This window comes from Chroicocephalus ridibundus, chromosome 2 (assembly GCF_963924245.1).
Source record: "Chroicocephalus ridibundus chromosome 2, bChrRid1.1, whole genome shotgun sequence".
Taxonomy (NCBI): domain Eukaryota; kingdom Metazoa; phylum Chordata; class Aves; order Charadriiformes; family Laridae; genus Chroicocephalus; species Chroicocephalus ridibundus.
In genome coordinates, this window is record NC_086285.1 from 51,565,247 (window position 1) to 51,592,438 (window position 27,192).

Below are 27,192 nucleotides of genomic sequence, written 5' to 3' on the forward strand. Positions count from 1 at the left end.
CGTACTATTATCATAAAAAAAAACCCTAAATACATTGTAATATACAGAAATGCAAGCGGCTTACAAAAGTAGCAAATAAATATTCCTAAACCAAGAAACTATGTCCAAGACAAAAATACTTCCATAGATGATCAGCTTTCTACTGTTCCAAAAAAAAAAAAAAAAAAAGACTGCCTGGAGCAAGTAATGGGTAGCTCTTGAGAGTCCAGTTGATAAGAAAGGAAAAATTTACCTCGGACTTGGAATGTGGGATGAACAGAGATGTTCAAAGTCATCAGATACTGAATGCTGACCCAGAACAAATAGAGCAAGACATGTTGCATTGCTGACTAATGCTCAGAATATTGGAAAATTAGTGGTATCTCCATGCTCTCCCTGCACAAACCCTCTAAGCCATTAAGACTTTGTGGTGATTTTTCTGTCTCTCTTTCTTTTACCACTCTTTGAACTGCTGTATTTCTCAAAATACTTTAAAAATATATTAATGGAAAGTCATGAGAATATGAAGGTTATTATTATGTCAACTGTGAAGGAGCAAGAAAATTACAGAAGAATCTAGAAGAAGTAGCCATCATTACATACTGGAAAAAAGAGGTTGGGTTGTGTAATGGGGGCAAAAATCTCATTTAGTCAAAGTTCCTTTCAGAAGTCTTTAGCAAGACATCTCTTAATGTGAATCTGAATAAAGTCAGATAGTTCATTTTTTTTTTCCATTTGCTACAGTACTGAATTCATTATGTGGTGATTTCTTATTCCAAATTTAGACACCGTGAAAACAGCTCATCAGAGCTACAAAGACAAGATTAATTGGTGTTAATTTCCAAACATTAGTGTTAGAATTTACTTGGCTTAATATGTCTAGACTTAAAATGATAGGAAATAAGTTGTAGTGTTGGGGGAAAAAAAAAAGATCATTCTTATACAGGATAAATGGGGGCAAAACTGGTTAAGGAGTAATTTCTGGGATTTTTTTTTTTTAAATATTCAAAAAATTGCTAAAATAGTTTTGTGTTTTACTTGTGTTCTTTCAAAATCACCCACTTATTTTACTGATACAGGAGAGCAGATCTCTGATCTTTTAAAGCAGACGTTTCAAAGCTATCGCCTTGGCCAATGTGGGGTGATAGCTCCAGAGGTTTTTCCACTGCTTCTGCCTACCATTTGATGAGTACATCTGAATTCATTGCAGTCCTTTGGCTTTTAACATTCAGAAGCTGGTAAAGATCAATCTGTGATTCTGCCATAAAAACAGCTGAAAGGGGGGAGGAAAGGAAAAAAAACCCAACAGTTGAACGTCAGAGCTGCAGTCGTCTTTCAGGCTAATGGCATTTCTTCAGACTAGCACAAAATGCGGAGAGAAAAGTCTGAACTCAGGCTTGATACTACTTACACGCTTAGAAATAATGGGAGATTTATGAAATCTCATCACCACTCCTGCACCTCCAGATAGCTTGCTAACCTGTTGAATTCAATAGGTGATGAAAAAGAGGAGAAAGTCAAGCAAGAACTCAAAGAAGCAACATGAAGCGCATGTAGAAGAGCCAGGGAAATGCAGGAAAGGAGCTGGTGACTGCTGTAGAAGGAAGATTAAGCTCCAGCAGTTGCATTTATTTTTGCGAGGAAGATACCAAATCCTGGTTGCAGCTTGATGAGGATGACCTCCAGGAATATCTGCGCTTTTTAGACACTGAAATGATCCAATAAATAAAACTATCCCTGCAGGAATAATCTTTCTAAATTTCCAGCCTTAGTCTACAAGGAGGGGAAAAAATATAGCATTTAATACAACTTTGAAGCGTATTTATAGAAATCAAAAATTTGTTCTGAAATCTCTTATTGCTTTCTTGATTAGATCCTGGAGAAGCAGGTTTAGGGTCCTGCTGATAGCAAATAGTGCACAGCTCATAAAGAGGACTGTCTCTGTGGCAGCTGCCATGTGAATATGAAGTTTGAAGAAGATGGATAAAAATGTGTTTTACACAGCAATCCCCAGCAATCTGTAGAAAGACCCTCCGTTAAGTAACAGGATGCTGGTGTGATTTCTTCAGAGGAAACCTGTTTTGCTCTACCTACAAGGAAATAAACAAATTCCAATGTGGATTTGACTGAAAACAAATCGAGACTCTAAGCAGTCTACTTCAGGGTTCTCCTGCAGTATCCTAAATAGGAAGGGACATAATTTGCCCTCTAGGAAAGAACTTTGCTAAAACTGACGTCTGAGTTCTGTCTTTTCTTTTAGTCTGTACCTGCAGGAGGGCACGTAGTTAACGTAAGATGTGTAGACAGTGCACAGAAGTGAAATAAAAGAAGTTGTAATTACAATATGCTTTTGGGAGGATGCATCCGTACAGATGTTTGCTTTTGCACCTCCCTTGTATTTGCCTTAACATCCTGCTTTAAGGAAGCCATCACCTGAACCTTACGCTCTCAGTCATTCTTGTCGTTTTTATGTGAAGCAAACCGAAATCTAATCAAGTAAAATCGCTGAAGTTTGGAAATTATATTTGGGCCTTAAAATGATGCGTCTCCTCATCCTTCCAGGCACATATGTGTTTTAGCACATTTGATTTATCTTGATTGATCAATTTTAATAGGCTAGGTGCTGAAAAAAACAGTAGCAAAAGTCTTAGGTAGCTTTAAGTTAGTACACACATGACACAGGTACGTTGTTACTTGACTGACAGCTCAGTTGCTGGGTCTTTTTTTACGGCACAAAATGTTTGGTGGTTTGTTGTGTGAGGTTTTTGTTTCTTTTTCACTTACAAACCCTGTGCTTAGTTTTTATACTTTATGAACCAGTACTTTGGCATTATAAATACGTGCTGAGCATTTTGTGTTCTGTTTGGTAAAGCTGTTTACTGGCCGGGGGGGGAGCAGATGTTGTGGGAGGGAAGTGGTCCTTTGAATTGTAGAAATACCGCTGGATACTGAGCTCATTAGGGAATGAAAACTCCCCTCCTATCAGCTGGGCATGGGCTAGTGCTTGCCTTTGCGGTCTGTGAAGGGTGTCCTCGTGTACGCGCCGTGTCTGATGGGGACTGGGGTCCCTTGTAACCCTCCTGCTGCGATTGTGTCTCTCTGTTAGGCTCAGAGTCTTCCAGCAGCGCTGGCTCCTCAGGATCACTGTCACGAATACATCAGCCTCTCCAAAGTGCACCTCTTGTCCCCGGGGTGACGGCTAGCTCTTCAGGCAGCGTGTCCTACCCTGAGAATGGGATGAGTGGCCAGGTGGCCCCCAGCAACACCAGCTATATCATTCTTCCACTTGAAGCTGCAGGGATACCGCCTGGCAGCATCCTTCTCAACCCACACACAGGTCAGTACGATGCTCTTCTGCCTGGTGCTGCCCTTCAGCGTTTCAGATGTCGGCTGGGGAACTGGTAAATCTCATGTTTCAAGAGATATTTTCTTTGAGGAACTTTACGAGGAAGCAAGCAGCAAATATCCGTAGAAATTACTTTTGGCAGGTCGTTTTTTCGAATCTGCAGGCAAAGTTGGATTGGCTTTCTGAGGCCGTTGTGGCATAGCTGGTGGGAAGTCATGCAAAACACACTCGTGCGGTCGCAGACAGGATATTCATCTTGTAAAGTCCTGGCACTCCCTGACTGCGAATCCGCCAAGATGCCATGAGCTTCACTAAGGACAGATGCTCTTCCATATCGAGCTGAGATATGGTGCAACTGAAATGTGATGCTCAAAATTTTAGAGATTGTGCTTAACAGCAGAAGAATTTCGAAAGGCTTAGAGGCTGTATTTGAATTATCACTCCAGAGTTAATTTCCTTATGTGATTAGCAGTTGTACTTAAATGGGAAGTTTTGTGATGTGAGAGAGTCGTAATCTCTTCAATTCTGCTTTGTGGCCCTGGTAGTCAGCAGCACTGCGGGGCTTGAACGAGGTATTCGCAGCCACCCGAGCACTGTGGACACTTCAGAAACCACTCAGCTTGAACTGGAGTGCTCGCTGAAAGTTTAAGGCAATTTGTTGCCTCCTTGGTCCAGATGAAGTCCAGATAACGTTACGCTATTACTCCCCACAGTATTGTACTGAAAGCATTGCAAAGGTTCAGGGAGGTTGAGACTGTGATGCTTCTTCACTGATTGGGACTATTTCAGTGACCATGACTAGCCATGCCGTCAACCTTAGCTGAGTTATGCTGGGTTTAAAATAACAAAGCCTACAGTGCAATGTATTTTCCATTATACTGGGAGCTGAGAGTTGAACTCCAAAATACTGCTTTCAAAGTCCTTAACAAAGCATTTAGGAGCTTTTTGTTTGGGGATTTTTATTTAGAATCGGTATTTTATGTATATTACACCCCTGTGTTCCAGTATTTTGGTGCGAATGCGTAAAGCTTATTTGTGAGTCCACTGCTAAAAATAATTTTTTAGCCAGAATGCAGTCAAAACAACTCTGAAAGTTGCAGCATTTAAGAAAAACACAGCCTTGACAAAACTACTAAACCACACTTTCCACAGACATTTAGAGCGTAGTATCTGGGGCTGATCAATTTATATTAGTGTATATAAAATCAGGGAAGAGTTCTTGCTTTTCTTAGATTCAAACACGATAAATTTTTTCTAGAGAGATGACTTAGAAAAATACATGTTTGTGCAAGTTACTCAAGACTACTATTTGTGCGTACTTTTTTCAGGCTATTATATTGTTGACATGAGAGCCTCATACTGTCAACATAAATGGTGATTTTAGTCATTTCTTAAAATGACTCGGGGAGAGGACAGAATGGGAGATGGGCATTAGCTAACCCTGTTATTATTAATTTACTCATTTCTGTTGTTCTGGTAGTTGATAGTTCTGTCTGTAGCACTGGAGTTTCTCGGTCAATGGAGAAGGTGGCATTTTGTGTGCTGTGTGGCCCACTCCCATACAAAACTCAGCAGGCCTAGGCAGAAGTCCATCCATAATTGAGGTGATAGGACTGAGAGAAACAAATGAAAGGAATCGCTGCTGCTTCAAGCCCACCAACAGCTGAGAGGTTGTGCTCGTTCCTGGCCATGGCAAGGACAGAGGGCTGCATCTCACCACACTTGCAAGCCAGAAGAGCTGTTTAAGAGGAACATCTCCTACATCAATTCAGCAATTTGCAGCAGCTAGCTTGTATTTTTCCGTGATACCTAGGGAGTCTTTGTCTGCCATAGGTATAATGCCTTTCAGTATTGTCACTAGAACCAGAGTACCTGGTCTTCCCTCCTAGCGTGCCTCATTGTCTGAGGAGGCATAATCGAGAGCTCCGTGTGCGTTAGTATGTTTAATTTTCAGGGAGCAAGTGGTTGTGTGTACACACAATTTTGCGTTTCCTTCAAACTGCATGTTTTGTTTCTGTAGCTCCCTTGTAAATACATACATAAGAAAGAAAATGGAGGGAGCAGATTCTTCTAAAGACTGAAATTCTTGTCTCTGGCTGAAAGTCAGGCTGTATTGTAGCATCTGCTGTGTTTTTAACATGCAGCAAAATACATGCTGAAAATTTGCCACTCTTTGGGCTGAGAATCTTTGCATCTTATTAGGGTAATGTTACAAAAGAAGCTCCGTAGGGAGGAGACTTAGATTGCTGGATGCTGTGATCGGCTATCAAAGTGATGGATGCTGTCAGAAATATAGATGAAGAGAAGACAGTTTAAAGAAAAGGAAAAAGGAGCTTTGTTTCCTATAATGAATGGATTTTTTTTTTCCCCCACATAACATGATTCTTTAGCTTTCTTCTCCTCTTGCAGAGTGGCTACTTCCAGTCTTTTTCTCTCTTTTGATCATAACACCGTGTCCTTTAAAGATCTTTTCTTCCTTTCACACTACATAGTCACTGACTCTTCAAGCCTCTAATGGCATCCACAGATGCTGTCAGTATCTCCCTGCTCTAATTTATACCTCTCCGCTCCTTCTCCGGTGTTGGCAATCCACACTTTCTTTTCCATAGCTGAAGTTTCCTCTCCTGTGCTTTACCCTTCTCCTTCCCCAGATAGAGAAGCTTCGTGCTTGCTTTGGGAAAAGACCGTTTATGTGGCTATGCTGTTTTACTCTGTTTCATCTACTTCACCAATCTGTTTTACCCTTTAAAGGATTCCTCTTGACACGTTCTCTGACTTAACCCCTTTGACAATTTAAGAGCATTTACATTTCATTCTTACTCCTTTAAATGACATGGCAATCTTTGCCCTTCTATCAGGGCCACAGTTCATAACTTACAGATGTCTTCTCTGTTACCATCTGATCTCTCCTTTTCATTTCTCATTTCGAGATTTCTTCATGAAAGGCCTAGTTTTTTCATCTTTAAAAGCACTGATGGACCTTTTCTCTTTCAGTTCTGTCATCCTTCACTGAGCCACGGGAGATGCTCTTTACGGCTTCCCTTGAGCATCTGGCACAGGCTTTGGGAGCCTGTTATCCCGCTCACCCGGTCTGACTTCCTCAGCCTCCTAAAGTACTTCTGGAGCCTGAGACTCCCGAATCTGGGGAGTCCATGCCATTGTCACCCAGTGTGTTTACAGCAGACAGAACTGCCCCGTGCTTCTCTTCCACTCGCTCTGATGATGACCTTTCTCACTCTGAGTGTGAGACGTGCGCGGTATAATACAGTGACTTCATCCCGAAAGTCTTTGTGCTTTGGAGAGTTAGGGCAAGGTTTCTTTATCTGGTGCTCCTCATACGTTTCTGACCATTATCAATAAGAGGGAGAAACTGAAAGGCTGAGGAGTAGATAGAACAGGTAGAGGCGCCTGTGGTATACAAATTGGAAGTTCAGTATTTCACTATTGCTCTCAGTCACTGCGTTCCTCCAGAGTTCCCTTTTTATCTCAGATATTCATACTTTGGTTACCTGCTTTAAATGTTATAACTCCCGTTGCTAAAATCGCTTTTTCTCACAGAAACGTCTCTAATTCCTTTGATTTATGAATTTACGATGGAACTGAAAAGAGAACTGAGGTCACGGAAAACATTTTCCCTACAGAGAAATACTGTTTCTTTTCTGTTTGCAAGACAATGACTTGGGTAAACTTCTTTCTTTTTTAAATAAACATTGCTTTAGCAAGCTTACTTCCCGAAGCAAAAAGAGTTCAGCAACTTCATCGAACTTTGGACAGAATTTTTCCTGTATATAAGAGATTTTTTCAAAGACATCTTAAGTGTTTCTTCCTTTATAACTTCCAGTGCCACCTCCTCTAATTACATAGGGTACAGGTCTCAAAAATAAAGAACTATGTTATTAGAATGTGTAAATAAATTAGTAACATGGTAATTCTGTACAAACTACAGTGTGTCGGGGTAGTTGTGTACATCTGAGTGCTGTTGTGTGGCAATAAAATGTACACGAATATTCTCTACCTCCAATGTTGGCTCCAGAGTTCACTTTTAGTACTTACTGATTGATGCATCATTGAATGACTTCAAGTAATCATAGCATCTGAATCATCTTACAGCCATGGTAACCTTCCACACATTCCTTGGAAAGTCGTACTGCCAAAACAAATATCTGTTGTCTGCCTTGCCTGCAAAAAAAACCCCCAGATGGCTGATACTGTAATGAGACATTGAGAGTGATGGGCACTTCACTGCTGTAGCAGGTCAGGTGAAGAGCAATCAATTAAAGCAAGGTCTTAGGATTTCATACAGAAAACAGTACATTCTTAAAAGTGCTCAGCAAAGGCAGGGTGTTTTGTTTCAGGTCAACCGTTTGTAAATCCTGATGGGACGCCGGCAATATACAATCCTCCCAGTGGCCAGCAGACGATGAGGAGCCAGATGGTGGGACAGTCTCAGCAGCAGCCCTCATCCCAGCAGCCGCAACAGGTTCAACAGCCACAGCAGCAAATGGCAAGTCACCTTGTCACACAGGTAGGTGTGGTGGCTGTTGAAAAAAGAGAAGAAGCTCTCAGGGATACGAAGGATGGCCTAAAGGGTAGGAGGGAAGGATGCAGCTAGACAGAACATCAGGATGTCCTTTCCTTTTGAAACAAATTCAGGCTGATGATCTGTATTTTCAACGTGGATGAAACTGATGGAGAGGGAAGATTCCTTGTTCAGTTCCATCTAAAAGATGGTTTCATTTTGAAAAGGACTGTTAAGCAAGTTGCTGCAGGTCTACATAAATTTATTTTGCAAAAAATGGCCCATAAGTGAAAGCTGAAGCATTCATTCTCAAACTAGCGCAGTCTGTAATTCTCTGCAAAGAGCCGGGGACCTTTCCCTGTCCCTTTCAACAGCAGTGGGGTTGTGTCAAAGAACGAAATGCAGCACAGGGCTCTACAAGTTCTTCCATGGCCGGTTACATCGGGCCTGAGCTTTGGGTAGCCCACTCTCCAAGCACCCCTGCCCCAGATGGAGGGTCTTCTGCCTGTGCCCCATGTTCTGACCACGACCTTGCTCTGAGCTAGAAGCTCTGGAGCTACAGCAGGACAGGGGAAGAGCAGCGTAGTTTGGGCACAGTGCCACGGTATGTCGGCTCTCTGGCCCCTGGGCTGGCCGTGGCGTGCCGCCAGACATGGCTGAGTGTGGACAGCAGGGTTTGGGTCTGGTTCAAATTTAATTTTGTGGATTGTGTGCCTGATCTCCCAGAGCAGAGCAGGCAGAGGAAACTACTCAAGCAAGAACACTACCTCCTGCTTACTGACAGAGCGGCCAAGATCTGCTGTGGTTCTTGTGTGGCTTTATAATTTGGCATGGTTTCATACCCAGGTTACCCAGAAATGCAACGTTTAAATTCAGTGAAGTTGCTTTGATTTTCCTTGGATTTGTGTGTTTGTGGCTCTCATTTGTCGATTTTGGTCTTAGAAGACATAGGTAGCACCAAACCTGTGTAAGACTCAAGTTAAATGAGAGATTAAACCGAAAGGAACAGTAAAGCTATTCAAAGGTAATAGTGCTGTAGAAAATTGTTCTTTCACTTAGATAAACATCTGCTCCAAGCTGACAGGCCTGTCTCTGTTGTTAATTTGCAGCCTGTTCTTTGTCAATTTATTTTTCTTTAGCTATTGTGTTCTGCCAAAGGAGCTTTAAAATCATTATTCCTTTGCCTATGACACACTCGGAGTTAAATCAGTCATTATCAGCAAAATTCAAATATACACTTACACTGTGCTGCTCTTCCATTTTATCTCTGTAAATTAAATGTAGAATCATAATTTGGCTTTGCCTCGCATCAGTAATAAGAAGGTATAGCTTGGCTTTATTTAATCTAACAGCCATGAAATATATGAAAATAGGCAGAGGAATCTGTAATAAAGAATTGTTTGGTGTAAGGCTAAGACGAAGACTAAAATCACAGTACCTGACCTCTTGTATTTGGGCTGGTGATGAGTCACCTGCATTTTCAGAGCTGTGTTTCTGATCTTTGTTCTCAGTAACAGAGTTTGTTGTTGTTGTTATCTGTCTCTAAGTAGGTTGTATTTATTGTCTTTCACTCTGTTTATTTTGCAGCCTGTTCAGGCAATGCAGCCATCTTCTCAGTCAGTCCAATATCCAGCAGTTTCTTATCCTCCCCAGCATCTCCTGCCAGTCTCTCCAACGCAGCAGTTTTCTGTGGTACTAAAGATTTTTATTTTTTTTTTTTCTTCCCTTGAAGTTGGGGGTGTGAACATGAGTATGCCCGAGAGCCACTGGGGAGCACTGCGAGTGAGAACCCCATCTAAATCCCTTTTCCTTAACACTTTTGGTACTGACAAGCCTTTTGTGAGAGCGTTCCCACTGATTCTGCTTATCTAACCTGGAGGATGATGTCAGAAGCAGGGCTCTCTACCTGGTTAGCAGACCCTCTAGAAAAATGTTTTGTTGTGCGTGTGATAGGAGCTTGTGTTTCCCCACTTTATGTCGAGGGAGCATTTCAGATTTGAGGTATTCCCTTTTTATGTCCACAAAGACTGGAGAAAAGACCTCTAGAAATCATTGTTTTTTATTTTATATCATTTTATCGATATACTAAGTCGACTGCCTGGATTTATTCCCCGATGATACCAGAGCGCTTGGAAAACAGAGTAGCAGTGGACCAGCTGCAGAAGGTGCTGTACGCTATGCATCATGACAAAGCACCAATGGACATGTATAATAAAAATAAATAGAGTGCTCTTCTGGAGTCTGAATCTGGCTTAGCGCTTACAGGGCTAAGATTATACTGTTGTAAAATGAAGCTGACATTTTAAGAGGCACTACAAGACTTTTTTTTCCTGTTATTTTGCTCTCTTGCTCTGGTAATCTTGTTTATGACTGTTTTTTTTTCCCAAGGTAGAGATGTCATGTAGTTATAGTAAGAGATGGAAACAAAGCTGAACAGATCCTTGCAGCTAAAATAATGTTATTAATGCCTGGTAGATGAGCGGTACCATTTAAAGGACAATAAAAAATGTTCCATGCTGAACAGAAGTTGCATATCTTGGTGCTAATTCTCTTGAAAAGTGTCTTGCAGGCATCTCAGCTTGTTCTAATGGTGGTCATAGGAAGGCTGATATTTCTAGTGGCTAACGTAATAGTCAAACTTCCCCTGAATTAGTGTCTTCAATGTACATTACATTATACACATAATGTATAAACTATAGGGGTTTGAAGCTCTTGGTCTCTATTGTGCAAATCTAGAGACATTACAGGCTCAGTGAAGCTTCTTGTAGAATACGTTTGCAGTCATTCGCCATCCAGGTAATGACTGTCCTGCCTTTTTAAAGAAACAGCTTCAAACATACAACTTACGTGCCTGAATATGGATGTAAGATGACGGTAAAATTACTAGCATTACTTTCTTACACCACCTGAAGATCTGTCAGGAGTGTTTAAAATGTTGGCCCATGGTATCTGCTCTCAGAGTGGGAGGGTGAGTCTCTGTGCAATCTCTGGCAGTGCTTTCCACAAAGAAACATTTTATTTTTTTTTCCCCTCTTCTGAAGTTTCTAGCCAATAAATACATTGTACAGGCAGGAGGGTTTTGGGGAGCGAACGCCAAGCGGATGCAAACAAAATCAAAGAGGCTCCTTTTAAAAATAGCATGGATGTTCTAAGTGAAAAGCATTTTTATCGTGCTAATTCCCTATCCATGAGGAGGTATAAGGAAAGGAAGATAATCTGCATATTAGCACATGATGGAATTTTATGCTGGATTTATTGTTGTATAGAGTATGCTTTAATGTTGATTATTTAAAAGTCTTATGATATGGACATAAATGAAAATGCATAGGACCACATTTGTAAGTTTTCGACCTTCACAGAATAAACTTGAGAGCATTGATTGGTATGGATCATTTTGCAAGACTGAACAGATACTGTCGAGAATCCTTGTATCATTACCAGCGTGTAATGAGACTTAGTTCCTCTGACTTTATTTGGTACGTTCATCCTACCATAGATTTATTATTTTTTCCCCACTCCAGTCAAATAAAGTATTGTTTCATTCCAACACTGACTAAAAAGCCTTGAAATAGCAACTGAAGGCTTAGCTGCTTTGCCTTCTCTATGTTTACAACCCTAGATTTTCAAAACAGTACAAAAAGGAAAAGGTCTGCACCTGAATCGTACTGAATTCCTCTTGGGATCATTTTGAAACACAGATGAAATTAACAGCATGTGTTTGGCTGAGGAATTCTGTGTTTGGGGGGAGAGGTATTCAAAATATTATTTTCATGCCCTTTATATTTAAAATGTCTTCTTTTGAACATTGTAAAGTTCACTTGTCATTTTGGAATAAAAGGAGGGGGGGAGAGGGCAGGGTAAAAGCCAAAATAATTGGCTTTTATGCCAAGCAATGCCATTCACCTTGCAGTTTGGAAGCCTTTGTCAAAGCATTTGTAGAGATTTTCATTTTAATTGCCTCCATTTTTGTAGCTACCCATGCAGAGTTTGGCACATACTTGAGCTGAGTGATTCCTTCCTGCCCACCCCCCCCCCCCAATGCTCTGTTTTGAACCTATTTGGGTTTGCTAATTTGCGTGTCAGCCGCAGACATCGTGTCTACATCATTTTCCTACCGCCTTTTTGCCCTGCAGCGAGATGACATGACAACGCAGTTTAACCAGATGAGCTTAAGTCGTCAATCATCAGGAGACAACCCCGAATCGCCTTCTGGTCCTGTCTACCCGTCGCCTATCTTGCAGCAGCCTGCCCAGCAGACAGGTTACATTATGGCTTCCCCAAGTCAGCAGCTTCCCCCGGGAAGCTTTACAGGTTCAGGTCCACCAGTATCCCAGCAAGTGCTGCAGCCGCCGCCGCCGCCCCAGGGCTTTGTGCAACCACCACCGCCACCTGCTCAGGTAGGCAAAACCTTCGCGGCCGGTCTGGCATCGGTGCTCGTGATCACGTCAGAAAGAGCGTATAAAAAAAAAAAAAAAAAAATATATATATAAAAAAAAAAATTACCCAGATTTTATTTTATTTTTTGCCCCCTGGTGAAAGCTTAGCAGATGATTAGGCAGCAGGAAACTCGCAAAGCCTCTATCGTTTCCTGGGTTTCAGCACTTCCTTCCCTATCCTCAAACCCTTTTCCGAACATATGTTTGTACTCCAGGACACATCTGCGCATGAATATGAAGGAGGGAGGGTGAGTAAATATCCATAGTCCTTTTTCCCTGTATATACGCCAAAAGAGCAACATGCACATCAGCCCAGGTAGTCGTTAATCATATTTAATTGACTTGAACATGTGAGATGTCACAGATCAGTAATTTTACCTGTCTTCCTGAAGACTGATTATGTTTTACTGTTCACTACCAAACATCTCTACTTGTCTCCTGGGTACCTTTACAGAATATTGAAAGTGATTACTGTCAAGAAGTAAAATGCACAGATGACTTTCTGGACCATTTTCAAGGCATGCACTTTAAAAAGCCAAATTTCTTTATCCAATTATAGATAATTTCATTTAAACTCTACTTTAAAATGGTATTAATAGTATTTCTCCTGTTTCCATTTTGTCCTTTGGAAGAAAATATATAAAAGTAAAATAAAAAACCACCCTTTCCTTTAATGTAAAAGTAGTGTAAGTCCTACTGTTTTCTTTTTTTTTGCTTGCCACTTCTTACTGAAAATCTCCAATTTTGTTTGTTAATGGGATTCTGTATTGTCGCAGTAATGAAGAATTTATATTGTTACAATGTTTTATGTGGGCTAGAGGTCTAGTTAATTAGATCACTAATTAACAATAAAAGAAATCTGAAGACTGCTGGATGCTCACATCTCCTAGAGGACTGAGGCATGCACAGTTTTCTCTAGTTAGAAACTGTGCAGCCATTTTTTCTGAGAGAAGGCTTGCAAAAATATTTTTTTAAGGAGCTGAAGTTCAATACAATGTGATTTTTTAATTTTTTTTTTTTCAATTGAAAATATGGCTAGAAAAAAGATTTCACTATTTGCCAAATGTAGCGTTTTTTAAATAATTTTGGGTGGGAAAAAAAGACCTGAAGAGCAGAATTCCCTGATGAATCCGTCTCCCCATCTAGACCGCGTCGCCTAAGTGAGTAAGTAGAGGCTGTCCAGGCTTCTCTCCTCGTGTGCAAGCCCCCCGGTGCCCTCAGTGTTTTCAAGCATCATTTAATCAAACCTCACGACACTTCTAGTGAACCAGATAAACGCGAGCACCTCCATTTTACAAGCTGTCACGGCAGCAGGCGAAGCGATGCGTCTCCCAGCCCTGCCGGCCAGGGTTTGCTGCGGGGGCTGCGGCATCGTGCTGCCAGCCGTGCCGGGGGGCCCCGCACCACCTCCTCCCCCTCCTCGGGGGACCCCCCTCATCAGTTGACTTTTCACAGGTTGCTTCCGCGGGTTTGCCTGCAGCTCCTGCCCGCGTGTGACTGAACCTTCGTCACTTGGGGTGGGAAATGTTGGATTTCGCCCTTGCGCGTGCAGCAGGGTGCAGGGTTTTCCCTCAGTCTGGCGTAGCGTTGCTTTATGAAGATGTTTTTCCTCATTAATGCTTGCTCTGGTGCTGCTGGAGAGGCAGATGAACTTCTTCAGAGGACAAGTGATGAGGAGGTGCTTTTTCATATATAGGCTGCTGTAGGGCCAGTACCAGTACCGTACTGATGTGTCTGATGGCCACTGTGTCTCTGTCCACACCCCGGATATGGTACATATGGGCTCTTTCCTCCTACGTTGTAACAAAGTGGGAATCTACCAAGGACAGAAAAATATCTTTTGGGTTTGCAGCAATTTCAGTTATTTCTCTGGGCAATGGTTTGTCCTCGGTGGGTGTAGAAAGGTGAGACATTCAGCACTGCCAGATTCCTCTGCATCTGCTGCACTGCGTGCACCATCTATCTCCAGCTTGTCGCTATTCCAAAAAATCCTTGTCGGATGCCCGTGTGGAAGAGGGGATGGAGCGTGGGGTCAGTCCCTGCTGCCCGTGTCCCTGTGCTGTGAAAGCACAGTGGCCTTCGTCTTCTGGGAGGGACCGGCGCAGATGGGGTTCCCATGCACAGATGGGAACTTCTGATGGACATTTCAAGTTTTAATTTATTCTGTTCAGCCTTAGATTGTAGCACGGTGGTTTGGATACTGCTTCTAGCACGTGTATGGCAAATAGGGGATCCCTCTTATAAAGAGATGCACAAAGCCTTGGGAGATAGCAGTCCCTCTGCCCTAACAGCTCAGCTTTCTGCGCAGGGGAGCTAGACCCCAATTCCCTGTCCTGCCCATGGGCAAACTTCCTTGTGGCAGCGGCTATTGGCAATCTGAATCACTTGTTGCTCTTTTGGGCTTAGATGCAATCCTATGGCTGCTCTCAGATGCCAAAGCAGGTGGTCTGAGGCAGGCTTTAAAAAAAAAAGAAAAAGAAGGGCAATAAAAATGATATTGCATGCAAAACATTATGTGATACATTAATCAACGCTATCAACGTAAAAGCGCTTTTATATCTTAAATGTTGCTATTGAATTTATACTGGTAAAAGAAAGGTCTTGACTAATGGCTAATTACTTCCTGTAAATGCATTGCTGATAAGGTTTTAGTGGGTTGGCTGTGGGACCCTCTATGCTGTTGGAAAAGACCAGAGCAAGGAAAACTTGGGTGGGGGTCCTGTGAGTATGGTCATTTCCCTTGGGAAAGGAGGAGAAAGAAAGGCCCTTCAAGCCTACAGACCCAAAGGTACTGCATTTAAATTGTTAGCTTTTGTATTAAAGTTCAGTTAGACATAGGTCCACAGCTGCTCTCCAAAATTATCTCTTCCAGTCTGTATCAAAGCAGAAGCAGATTGAGCGTGAAATGACATGCCTAAGAATTGATTAGAGGACCCCTTGCATTTCTTTTGCTGCTTCTTTCTTTGCGGCCATTCCCTGGCTTGACAACTGAGTCATGATTTAATAACCTGAAAATAATCATCTGTCTTTGTTCGGCTAATTGGGGAAAAAAAAAACAAACCACAAAACCAAACCCCAACCATTACTCTGGTTTTGGTGAAAGGGACTTTTAGCAGCAAATTCCTGATTGCTTTCTCTGTCACATACAGCAAACATACATCTTTACTTTCTCTATTTCCTTCTATTTTCAATTTTCTTCTCTTTCTGATGGTTCTTCTATAGCACTTGTGGGCCCGAGCACTTCAACAAGGGTCCACATTCAGTTTTTACAGCATTCTGTCATTGGTGCTTATCATTGCTCTGCCTCTGCAAATGAAGAAATGGGAAAACTGCGAGCACTATGCCAATGGGAAAGCATCCATTCCCTTTAAAGCCCTTTTCACCTCTTGACTCACTCTTTGTGGAAGGTGTACTGGCAAAATGATGTCGAAAAATGAAATGGTATGAATTCTTGGAGAGTCTGGGAGAAGTAATACACATGTTGAGGGATTTTTCACCTGAATTAATTTTGTGTCATCCTTGATTCCGTCTGTCTCTTTCTAGAAGCCCCCTCCTAGAGAGTCCATAGCTACCCTAAGACAAAAATCTTTATTCGTAGCATGTCTCCTCTAGAAAACTTGGTATGAAAAAGGCTGGGGAGTGACCATGAGTGGGTCTTTCCTTGATGATCTCCGAAGATTATATTGGAGGACATGCCTGTATTTGTACACAGGCCACTATTTTTTGTTACTGTTGTCATAATTATTATGGGGGATGGAGGGTAGGAGGAAGAGAAAAATCCTTAAAGAATGACTAATCCCAGTCAGATACATACTGGGAAACACAGTACCTCCATGTGTCCGTACATCACTGTGGTTTGTCTTGTCTTCACTCCCATTTATGCAACTGTAACTACCATTAGCAATAGTGTCACCATCACAAATTATCTGGATGAAAGTGTTAATCCAAATCTAACTGGTTGTCAGCGATGTTGAGAGAAGGTGGAGCACCTGTCTGATGGCAGAATTAAGCCGTAAGTCAGCAGGGAGGTAGATTAGGAAAGTAAAATCAGCCTGAAGGATGTATGGAATCCTGTTCCTACCGTGAGGAAATAAACAACATACCCGTGACTTTAAGGCATGCTGCTAGAGAGCGGTCCAAGGGAAACCCAGTCTGGTACTAGGGTTCGAACTGTAGATGGACAGAACAAAGCAGAACGCTAATGCTGTATTGAGTCTCTGTCCATCATCTAGAGAAAAAGCACATTAGAAGGAGGAAAAATTCATGCCTGTTAGTGCCATTTCATGAGGGTCTCTGAAGTGATGTGCCTAGTCCTGTTACAGAAAGAAAAAATAGAGATGCATTGGAATGGTCAGCCTACAAACGAACAAGGAGAGTGTTCACCTTCAAAATAAGAATATCCAAGGCGTTAAGGATCATCTGTCTACTGTTTCCATGGTAATTATTAAAAGGGAGAGGTTTTTCACAGTGTCAAGGTCAAGAAGCTATGCTTTTAGACTAAAGAAGACAGCATTTATTTAGGTTGTGGTCTTAGAAGGGCATAGTTTTTAATTTTTTATTTATTTATTTTTAGGATAACCATACAGCTGTGTTGGCACGCTTGTCAGTGTAGTGGAAACTTCCTGGTTCTGTAAATGTAATATGTTAAACAAGCGAAAGGTTCAAGGTTAGATTGTGCGTTCACATGGGAAAGGAATTCAAGTATAATCTGGCACGTCAGCAGGCTGCTGCAGAAATGTAATGTTTTTTGTCGAAGAGCACATAAGCAGAGGTGTTAGTAACACTGACGTAATGAGAAACTAAAAAATTCAAGAGGGTCAGAGTAGATGATGTAAGTGATACTTGTTATCTCTGATCCCTCTAATTCCACTGTTCACCAAAGTAATATCAGAAAGGACAAATAACGTGTTTCAACTACTGACGCAGAGATGTACTCAAGATAAATGAAAACGGATCCTTCCAAACCCCTCAACCACAAAAGACCTATTTTATCCATGTCTATATTTTACGACAAGCCTTTCTTTTAATGTCTGATCTCTTAAAAAAAAAAATCCAAAACAAAAAAATCCAAACCAAACCCAAACCTCTTCTTTGCAAGTGATGTGTGCATGATTACTAGCAAATTCATCCATTAATCTTTCTAAATGAAATTTTTTTTTTTTTTTTTTTTACCCAATGCTTCTACTACTAACATTTTTCAGGGTGATAGATTGCACTCTGATAAGCTTCTAAATGGGTATGTAACAAATGTATTCCAATGAATTGAGAAAATGAGAGAAAGGGAGAGAACACTTTTGACTAACTCTGAGGTGTTATCTGTGTCGTAAAAAATAAATACATTTCCAAATTACTCTGAATGCATCAGTGTATGGATATATTTTTGTGCTAAGCATGTTCAGCTATAAACCTCACTTCAAAACCTATACTCTTCAGGCTATGTTTTAAAGTTAATACCTACAGAATCTTTCCACAGGGGATAATTCACATTGTTCTCATATGCTCGTGTATTTTCAAATATCTTAGGGGCTTGTCTGCACAAGGAAAATGAGGAAGTTGAGGGTAAATCAAATAAATTTAAATCCTTTAAGTGCGACTAAGCTGCAGCCAGGAGAAGTGAGAGTATTTCCACAGGGGTTTAATATTCTTTAATTTGTAGAATACGGTAATAGAAATTAAAGAATATTTGAGAGGATGTCTACTCTGTTCCCCTCCTCCAAGGCAGGATAAGCTATTTGCATCGACTTTGCTTAGGCTGAGTCTTATCACTTCTTTCAAGTCTCCTATTGTAGAGGTTTCCATGAGATGAGTTTATCACATTAAACTTGCCTGATCCCTTATTTATACTGCTATGATGTTTAAAGAGTGATGTTTGCACCTGAAATGTCTGGGTCAACTTTCCCACCACAGTTACCCATTCAGTAGTCTCCTACTTGCCAAATTAGCCATCCGTACCCTCTTCTTGCCTAGTCTTTTGTATCTATGCCTGTTCTTTCTCATTTGACATCATCTCTAGGAAGGTTTCTGATCTCTCTTATGATGTCCTACCAGTATACAAAAGGATGCAGTTACCTTTACTCTGCTAATACTTTATTTTATGGGTAATCAAGTTGAATAAGCTGGTCAGGAGCATATCGTCCATGCAAATAAAAGTGACAAAAATAGTTTTCATTTTTGTACGGAAAAAAAACCCCAAAAGCATTTGGTATGACTCTGTGCATATATCTGAGAAGGATAAATGCTACACACAAAGGAAAAAAATAATTGTATGATTTATAAAGAAATGCTGACAGATGTGGCAAAAGTCACAAAAGGAGCAACGTTCTCCCAAGCCTTTGCCCTCTGCAGTTTGTTGATACCATACGCTTCTAAACTGTCACGTACCCGCAGAACCCACTACAGCTGGAAACAAAAAATTTTGAGTGCTTTGAACTTGCCAAGGGTCAGTTGAAAACTGTTTAGCTTGAATGTCGCGGTAATGGTGGTGTATGGTGTGTAGGAAAAAAACCCTTTAGCTCCAGTCACCCTTAAACTTCCATGTTCGCCTCCATGAGAAGGTGATGTAGTACACGTTGCTCTATAATGAGGAGAGTAGGAAAAAGAAGCCCACCTGGCAGAACTTGCTGACTCAATGCCTACCCTCAGCTCCTGCAAAAGAACAACTATGATTGATTGTTTTTTGAGCTGTAATTGTATTCACACCAAGTGTGAGAGAGGCTTTATAGGGAAAACGTTCATGTAAGGAAAGATGTAGCTGTTAAATGAAAGCATGAATTTAGTAATCATTTCCTACAAGTGTTAAGGGCACACACACTCCAGCTTTCCCGCTATCTCGCTTCTATATATTTTTACTCCAGGCCATTCTTTGCTTCGAATTGACCATTTTCTCCAGAGTTCACTTAATGGTTCAACATGCTGTCTTATATTTATTATGTTGATGTGGAAGGTGTCGTTTGCATGCATTTTTCTGCAGCATTTGACATTTTACTGTGATTTCTTTGATATATGCATGTAGCATTTTATGCATCCTGTATGGTTTTGTATCTTTCAACTAAAATTCTTTTTCTTCTGTTTCTTAAAGTATTTAAGAAGAAATTTGGGCACTGACAGCCTTTTTCCTAGCAAAGCCGAAAGCAAGCAGCAGTTCTTGAAGAGACACAACGCAAACCTCTCCTCTTGATTACTGTTAATATGCTTGACTTGAACTCTTGCTCCCCTTCCAGTTTTGTTTTATTTTGTGAATCTTTGAGCTTTAGAGTCCATAGTTAGTTGCTGTTCTCTTTCTTTGCAGATGCCAGTGTATTATTACCCATCTGGTCAGTACCCTACCTCAACAACTCAGCAGTACAGACCCATTGCCTCAGTTCAGTACAACGCACAGCGGAGTCAACAGATCCCACAGACTGCACAGCAAGCAGGTATTTGCATCTGTTACTCATTTCTTGAGCTGCTCGCCGTGCCTTTGCTAGTGAAACCTATTGGTCATGTTTTGATTTTGAATTTGAACGGCAGAGGAGGAAGCTGGTCGCTGGTATGTTTGAAAACATGGTGAATTACAAATTGAGAAACACTTTGCTTGGATATACCAAGCAATGGAAGAGCGGAGGTTGCGTTCTCCACCACTGCTGTCCTGCACGCAGTGCCACGTCCTCAGTGTCCGTGCTCCACGTGACGGGGCACAAGGAGAGGTGGGAGGGAACTGGTGTGAGCAGTCACATTGCGTGTTCAAGCCAACCATTGAGATTTGTCCTTCATCATACAAACTCCCCCAATGTTTGTAAGACTACACGACGGACAGGTTTGCAGTGTTGCAGAAGGGGCTGTTGGTGCTCCACCACTTTCTGCTCTCCCTGAGCCCGAGGAGCGGTGAGGTGGGTCCGTGTGGTTGGTGCCAGTTGGGACCAGCTTCCCGCAGCGACGTGCAGCTGGAAGGGGGGCCGTTACACTGTAAGAGAGTGAGTAGCAGGTCTCACAGTGAACCGGTCTCTTTTCCTGCTGTGTCATGCCACTCCTGATGGCACCAGAGTGAGAGAGACGTAGGCAGAGTTGGGCTGGTGCGTGTTGGCGGGAGGGCAGGGGTCGTGCTCATGAAAGGGTCCTCGCATTTCAAGGGAATAAACAGTTCTTCTGTCTTTGGAGGTTATTTTTTCTTTTTTTCAAATTATATTGATTGTGTGTTTCTTTAGTGCACACCTCCCCTCGTAGGGTGTCTCAAACAGTAACTCCGAGGTGTGTGGGGGGATGTTGTTTCCCAGTAGGGCTTGCAATTACAGACATGCCACGTAGGACAAAGCATTCATCTTTCTGTCTGGGTTTGGCAGAAACCCTTCTGAATGGCAAAGCAGGTTCCCTGCTAAGGCATTGATACAAAAGTCTTTTAAGATGCAAGTCAAGAGCCCAGACGCGAGACATGAACAAGACTTACGGGGTCGTCCAGCCGTCAACCTGTCTCTGTAATGCGACTGCTGGCAATTTTGTTCGCGCTCTCTCAAGTGCTCAGGGAAACAAAGACACAGCAAACGCAGCTATAACTAAGCAATTGATTACTTATTTTTTTTAAGCTATTCTGTGTTCTAATAAAATCAGTGTTTGGCCAGTGTCAGGGTGGCTGACAGTATCTGCTTTCATAACTTTATATTTATACATTCCTGAGAGAGAAGAGGGTGAGATATTGCTCAAAGGTCATCTGTCTCTTCTGACTTCTCCTGTCTAACAGTCTGGTGCCATATTTATTACTTCTATATAGTGGGCCTTTGAACCTAAGTGCAAATCAACTTAGATGACATTATCTGGGTCTACTGTGTTGTTATAAAACCATATTTGTCAGTTTAATGCTACCTCCGTAGCATAGTGAAGATCACGGTAAATGAAGTGCACAAGAGATGACCTGAAGGACCTGAGTGATGTTCTGTAGAATACCCAGCCACTTGATCTGGAGGAAATCCTAGTTTTAAAAATATATTGTAGCACAGGAGCTGTTACAGTTGAGTACAGACAACGCCGAGATGCAAATGCTAATTTTGTTTCTGTGTTTACTGCATTGTTTTCCATACATGTTTGGAAAACATGAGTCAAGGAGTTTGTGTAGAATCTCTAGCACATCGCTCTTTTCCTGCAGTTCGCTCTTTCAGCTGCCTGCTCAGTTGGAAACATTATTCTTATCTCTTGTTTAAAAACGAAAACATTGTGACTACAGTTTAGACTCCCTGCTGTGGGTGATGATTTTAAGCATTTAGCTATTCTCAGATCTTGAGACTTGGCTGAGAACAGATTCCTCAAGCTGGTTCATCCCTTTGGGCTCAGATACATCCTTTCCCATAGTCATCGTCCGAGCTTGTGATAGGCATGCCAGGAAGCAGCTTGCAGCTTCCTACAGATTTTTTATTGGAGATGGTGAAAAGATCATTCAGATTTATGTTCCACTGCGTCCCTTGGTGTTTGGAAAATAACTAACTTTCCAAAATGTCACATAACCTGTACTAAAATAAAAGAGAAATTAAAGCATAGGCAAGTATATTATTTATGCTATGGATTTATTGCAGGAAGTTCACTGTAAGCACCGAGACACCAAAAACCCAAATGATTCAGTGATGGTCTCAGATGGTTTCATGCCCGGTGTCGCTGCGTCTGCTTTTCTTCCCGTGAGCCTGCCCACACACATACATTTCGCTCCTCGTGTGCCCTGTGGCCTCAGCCTACCTGCAGAGTCTTCATCTCTTCTGGTTCCTCTTCGATGCCCCGTAGCTGCCTGCTGGGCAGGAGACAGTGCTGTGGCACCGCAGCAGATTGTCCGGTGGCACCTAAACAGAGCAAATAACTGCTAGCTCGTAACGCAGCCTTTTGATGGTAGGGCAGGTGAGCTGGGGCATGCCTCTCCTCTTTCAAGGCACTGATTTTTATGAAACTTCCATCTCTGTGTCAAATGTGATAGAAATCAGATGGCGAGCTCAAAAAGTTACTCTGAGGGTTATTTGAGGGGAAAACTGGCAGAGCAATCACACTCATTTTTCCTTCAGAAACCAGTTTTAAAAAAAAAAAACAACCACAAAACGAGCACAAAATCTTCTAAATCTTCCTAGCAACTTGTATGTGACTGGAGAATAGCAATCAACAAGTGAGCATTTCAGACTGCACTTTCCCTTCCCGTGCAGACTTCGCTTCACATCAGCAGGCGAGCGGGTTGTGCAGGGTTGTGTTATCCCTGTCTGGGACAACAAGGGGCAGGAAAATGAAGACGTGATGGAGAGTAGCGCTGGCGAAACAGGGAATGCTGAGGGAGGGAAGGGGGAAGAGATGGGAAGGAGGCAGAGGAAGAGATGATTTCTGAAATGGCTTCTCCAAAGACCTCGCAACACTTGCTGCTGCTTCGGGGCGAGGACGGCTGCCGCGCAGGCTGGGAGCTCCCGCGGGAGCCCAGGCTCTCTGCCTGTACCTGCCGGCTGGCTCCTGCGGCAGCGTGAACAGCAGGCCAGCCTCCCCCTGGCAGCTCAGAAAATGTTTTATTAAAATAAAAAAAAAAAAAAAAGTTTGCCTGCTTGGAGGAGCTTTGGAAGCTTTCAAAGCAGCAGCAAGGATCAGATCTTGCTTTGCCCGCTTCGGGCTGCAGAGGTCAAAGTTTGATCTAATGCCAGCAATTTGTTTTCATTTTTCTTAGAAAAGGTCTCTTCAGGAGCAGAGAGATACCGATGACTTTTACAGCAAACAGCTAAAGTAAAATGTCAGCACAGCATCTGTGGTGGCTCAGGGAGCCTGTACTCTCTTGTGGCTCTGGACGGAGAGCAATATTAAGTTAAAATGGTTCCAGGGCAGAAAAAAAGATGAGCTCACCTAAAATTAGATTAGAGCTCTGGCAGCCATAAATCATTTGGAGAGAAGGAGGAGAACTTTTTGTGTGTATTTATTTACATTTTGTATTGTTCTTTTTTTTCCTTAAGTGCCGGCTTGTGTGAGAACATAAGCGACCCATTTCTAGGAGAAGCCGCCAAGAGTTCTTCATGTTGATTTGAGAATCACCCATGTTGATTTGAGAATTGTCCATGAAGGTTTTATAAAATCCTCTGCCATTTGAATTATGTTAGTTTCTGTTCAAGCCAAAATGTGGTATCTGATGGCATGGTAGCGTGGTCTGTGAACAGAAATACTTTTATTTCACTTAGATACATACCATCGTTGTTCTTCTTCATTATGCTGCTTCTGCACCGTTCTTGTGTCCGGTCCTGCGGAAGGCAAAGGTTTTCCAAGTGTTGCGGTTGAGTGGGGCCAGGGTCCAAGGCGGTGTCTGCCACACTGTGGCATGCGTGGGACACCATAGGTGGATTCCCAGGACATGTTCAGGCAGCTCTTCTGAAAAGCAGTATGCTCATTTTTCAAACTATTTGTTTATGTTGCTGTTAGTCATTTCTGCACTCTGTAACAGATGATACTTAAGATACTGTGAAATGTCCAGTTCTGTAACCACACGGAAGAAAATATTGTTTCTGTATTTCCCTCTAGCAGTACTCTATAAATTGCATGTTTAGCATCATCGGTATTTTATTCTTCAGTAATTATCTCTATATTGATAGTTTCGAAAGCTTTTATTCCTAGCTGTTGTGTTTGAATAGAAAAATGGAGATATATTGATGATAAATCAGTAACGATTTCTATTTTATCATGATAGAAGAAATCAGCAGTGTGTTATTTTCTGTCTGTGTCTCTGTATTTTCTTTCATTATAGCAAGTGCCGTGTACTGTGAGGATTTTTTTATCTTTAAAGTGCTTCATAAACATGAGCTGGATAAGTACATGAGTATTACTTTGGGATAAGCAACTGTTCTTATTGCCGTTCACAAACGGATAAGCTGCAACAAATTGCATGATTTTTTCCAGCTTTGGTTCATTGTTGTATGTCTTCCAGATAATTTCATAACGCAACAGAAATTTTATGGATAAAATAATATTTAGATTCTTGTTTGGGCAATAGTCCTAAAAGGCGGTTAGCTTGGTTGACCACACAGTTGCAAGGTAAAAATCTGTAGCGTGTGTTTTGCATCGGTAATGAAGATTGTCTTTTGAGGAGATTAAAGTTAGACCTACAGTATTCGGTTAAAAAAACCTTCCAGTCAGAAGTTTGCGCTATAATATTTCCAGAGAAAATAAGACGGTATTTGGCATAATTGGGTAGTCTTTAATTCCTGCAATTAATGCAATGATTTTTAGGATTTCTCATTTGAGAATCAACAAATGTTGCCATTATAACTTGTTTCAGTGCCCAGATAGCATGGGAAGGCTCAGATTGCATAGGAAATCTCTGCTTTTTCCTGAAAGCAGGATAGTTGGTTGTGTACAGTAGCACCACGGGCGAAAGGAAGCTGTTAGATGAGGAAAGTATATATCTGAACACTGCCTTGGTGTAGAGTCCTTTCTTAACAAGTATCCATGGATCTTCTGTAAACAGCGAATGTTTTTCTTGAGGGAAAGGCAATATTTCTGATGGAGTACTGTATTATTAGCCTTTACAGCTTCCAGTAAGAAAAAAGAGGTAATTGTATCTTTAATGCATCCCTGAAACAAATTTTAAGCAAAGACAAAATGTACCTTAACATAGTCCATAAATGTGTTTAGGTAGAAATCAGAGTCAAATTGACAGTGAAATACCAAATTTCTCCTTAATTTAATCATTTAGGTGTCAGCATAATTGAAGAAGTGTCATTGTCAAGTCTCTTTCATCCTCTTTGTCTTCTGAAAGCATTTGTCACTATAAACTGATACTGAGAGGGGGAAAAAAAGCAGGAAGGGAAATGTGCAGCACTAAAAAAAAAATTGTTTTGTTATCATGGTCGTTAGAGAACCTTATAAAGAAAGATTGCAGCTTTCTACCTTCATTAACAACCTGACAGGAGCTCATGGTCCACGAGAGATTTGTTTGCATAATTCCATCTGTAATTTCTGTGCTTATATAAACATAAACAACTTCCATTTTTAAGTATCTAATTATCCGAAGAAACTATTTCTCCAACAGTAATTGCTTACTGCACTGTTGAAACGGATTTGTACTGAAGGTGTCCATCTGCGTTTAATGCTATATTTTTCTCCAGCAGATACTGCATCTCCTGGAAAGCATTGCAGGGGGTGTGTGTCTCATTTTTACAGGGGCTTGGCAGGAAAGGGAGGGACAGAGCTCTGCTGTTTCAGGTACTTAAGCGTAGTGCTGCGTTCGCTAACGTCGAAGTAAGGCTTTGAAATTTAAAAGCAGTTTATGAAACGGTAGGGCCAGATCAAGAAGGAGTTTGCAGCAATTGCAGGAGGAGGACTGACTTCAAAATTGTGATCTTGGAGTGATCCATACCGACATTATTAGATTCCGTCCCAAGTATTTTATGTTTAAGTTGCCCAGAAACTTGCATCTTCACCTACGACCGCTTCCATTTTGACGGTGCTGAGTGTCTCAGACGAAGAGCATCTGCGCGGCAGAGCTAAGCGCTCCTCCTGCCAGCTGCCTTAGAGGCTGCTTCTGACAGGTGTGCCGTGGAGGTGCCTGTAGCAAACCTAGGGGTCTGCTCCTCAGGCTTGGGTTTGGGTGTAGATTTTTATTTTTTTCTTAAATCACATCTGCAGGAGAAAGAGCCCTTGCGGTTTTGGTTTTTTTTTTTTAAATTTGATTGTATGATCTGGTTCCAACTTTATGCATTCCCATGGGATGAGAAACCCGGATGCCTTGACCTGAGAGGGTTTTAACCCATGTTGTGCACTGCGGGGGGAAACGCTCACCGCGATCTCTGCTGTTCAGGGATGGGCCACATCTTTCTTGCAGTTCTTTCTTTAAAGGTGTGAAGGAACAGAGAATTAAATGCATGAAAAAGAACGGCATAAAGCAAGAAACTTGCTTAGTTCTGATTATATATTTTATGTTCTTTTTTTGCCTTTGTACTGTTTCGCCATTGTATGTGGTGTGTGATTAAGATTAGCTCCAAGACCCAGCCTCCTCCTCAGTGTTTCCTATTACCTACCCTTAGGGAGTTTCCTAGCTCAAGTTCTGCACCTTGGATTTCATTCCTCTACTGCTGGGGGAGGATTCTGTGACTGAATATTGCGTTCAAGACTTCTTAGAAGCTTGCTGGGAAAGCTAGGACTACAGCTTAAAAGTTTTTCTATTTCTAGTCTTAGAAACACTAAATCCTGTTGTCCTTCTGACATTAAGTAATAGTGCTGCACCAGTACTCAACCACCGTTCAGCTTTACAGAATATCTGTAATTTAAATTAATAGCAGAATTAATACTATCACACTCCCTGCAGCGTACTTGATTCTGAAAATTAAAAGGCAAAATGACTTTTGTCAAAAAGCTTTGTTCTTCCTCAAATGACTTGTTTAATTATTCAGCGTTCACACCAAGAGACAGCAAATATTGAAGGAAAAGAACACCGGTAGGCTCGACAGCCATAAAAGTCTTAAGACAGACATTTATTTGTGGTTTTCTTTCAAGGCTTCTCAAGTTTTGTTCAACTTCTGTAGCACTAATTAAAATCTAAGCCATTTTTTGACAGTGTTCCTCCAGTTTCACACTCAAATACAGGTTTTTAAATTTTTTTCTTTTTAGAGAATTAGTATGCGTTAATCCCATGTCAGTTAATGTACAGGAGGAAGCAGAAAGAGAAAAGATGTCTAACAGCATTATGGACTGGATAGGACTTCAAAATAGCCACTGTAAAAATAGCAGAGGCCACACTAAGATGTAGGGAATGTTCTAAGGTATTCAATGGTGTCTACAAAGGATCTTTGTATTTCTGTCTTTTCTTTGCCAAAGAGAGTCATACATCATCTGTATTGCTAATTCTGTGTTGGATCAATGCACAGTGCTCCCACTTCTTGCGATGGAAATTTCCAGCACTGAATAATTGAGAGGTTTATATTGTAGTCCTTGAGAGCACAGACAGA

The 27,192-nt window shown here is 41.5% G+C and overlaps 1 protein-coding gene across 22 annotated transcripts in view; it reads left to right on the forward strand.

Annotated features, from left to right (window-relative positions):
• Positions 1 to 27,192, forward strand: part of ARPP21 (cAMP regulated phosphoprotein 21) — a 200,086-nt gene that overhangs the window by 141,147 nt on the left and 31,747 nt on the right. For all 22 annotated transcript variants that reach the window (XM_063325464.1, XM_063325471.1, XM_063325473.1 and 19 more), the window contains 5 exons: positions 3,086 to 3,316; positions 7,681 to 7,850; positions 9,432 to 9,536; positions 11,978 to 12,241; positions 19,569 to 19,695. In XM_063325464.1, the coding sequence (XP_063181534.1) occupies positions 3,086 to 3,316; positions 7,681 to 7,850; positions 9,432 to 9,536; positions 11,978 to 12,241; positions 19,569 to 19,695 (897 nt within the window). The remainder of the gene's footprint in view (positions 1 to 3,085; positions 3,317 to 7,680; positions 7,851 to 9,431; positions 9,537 to 11,977; positions 12,242 to 19,568; positions 19,696 to 27,192) is intronic.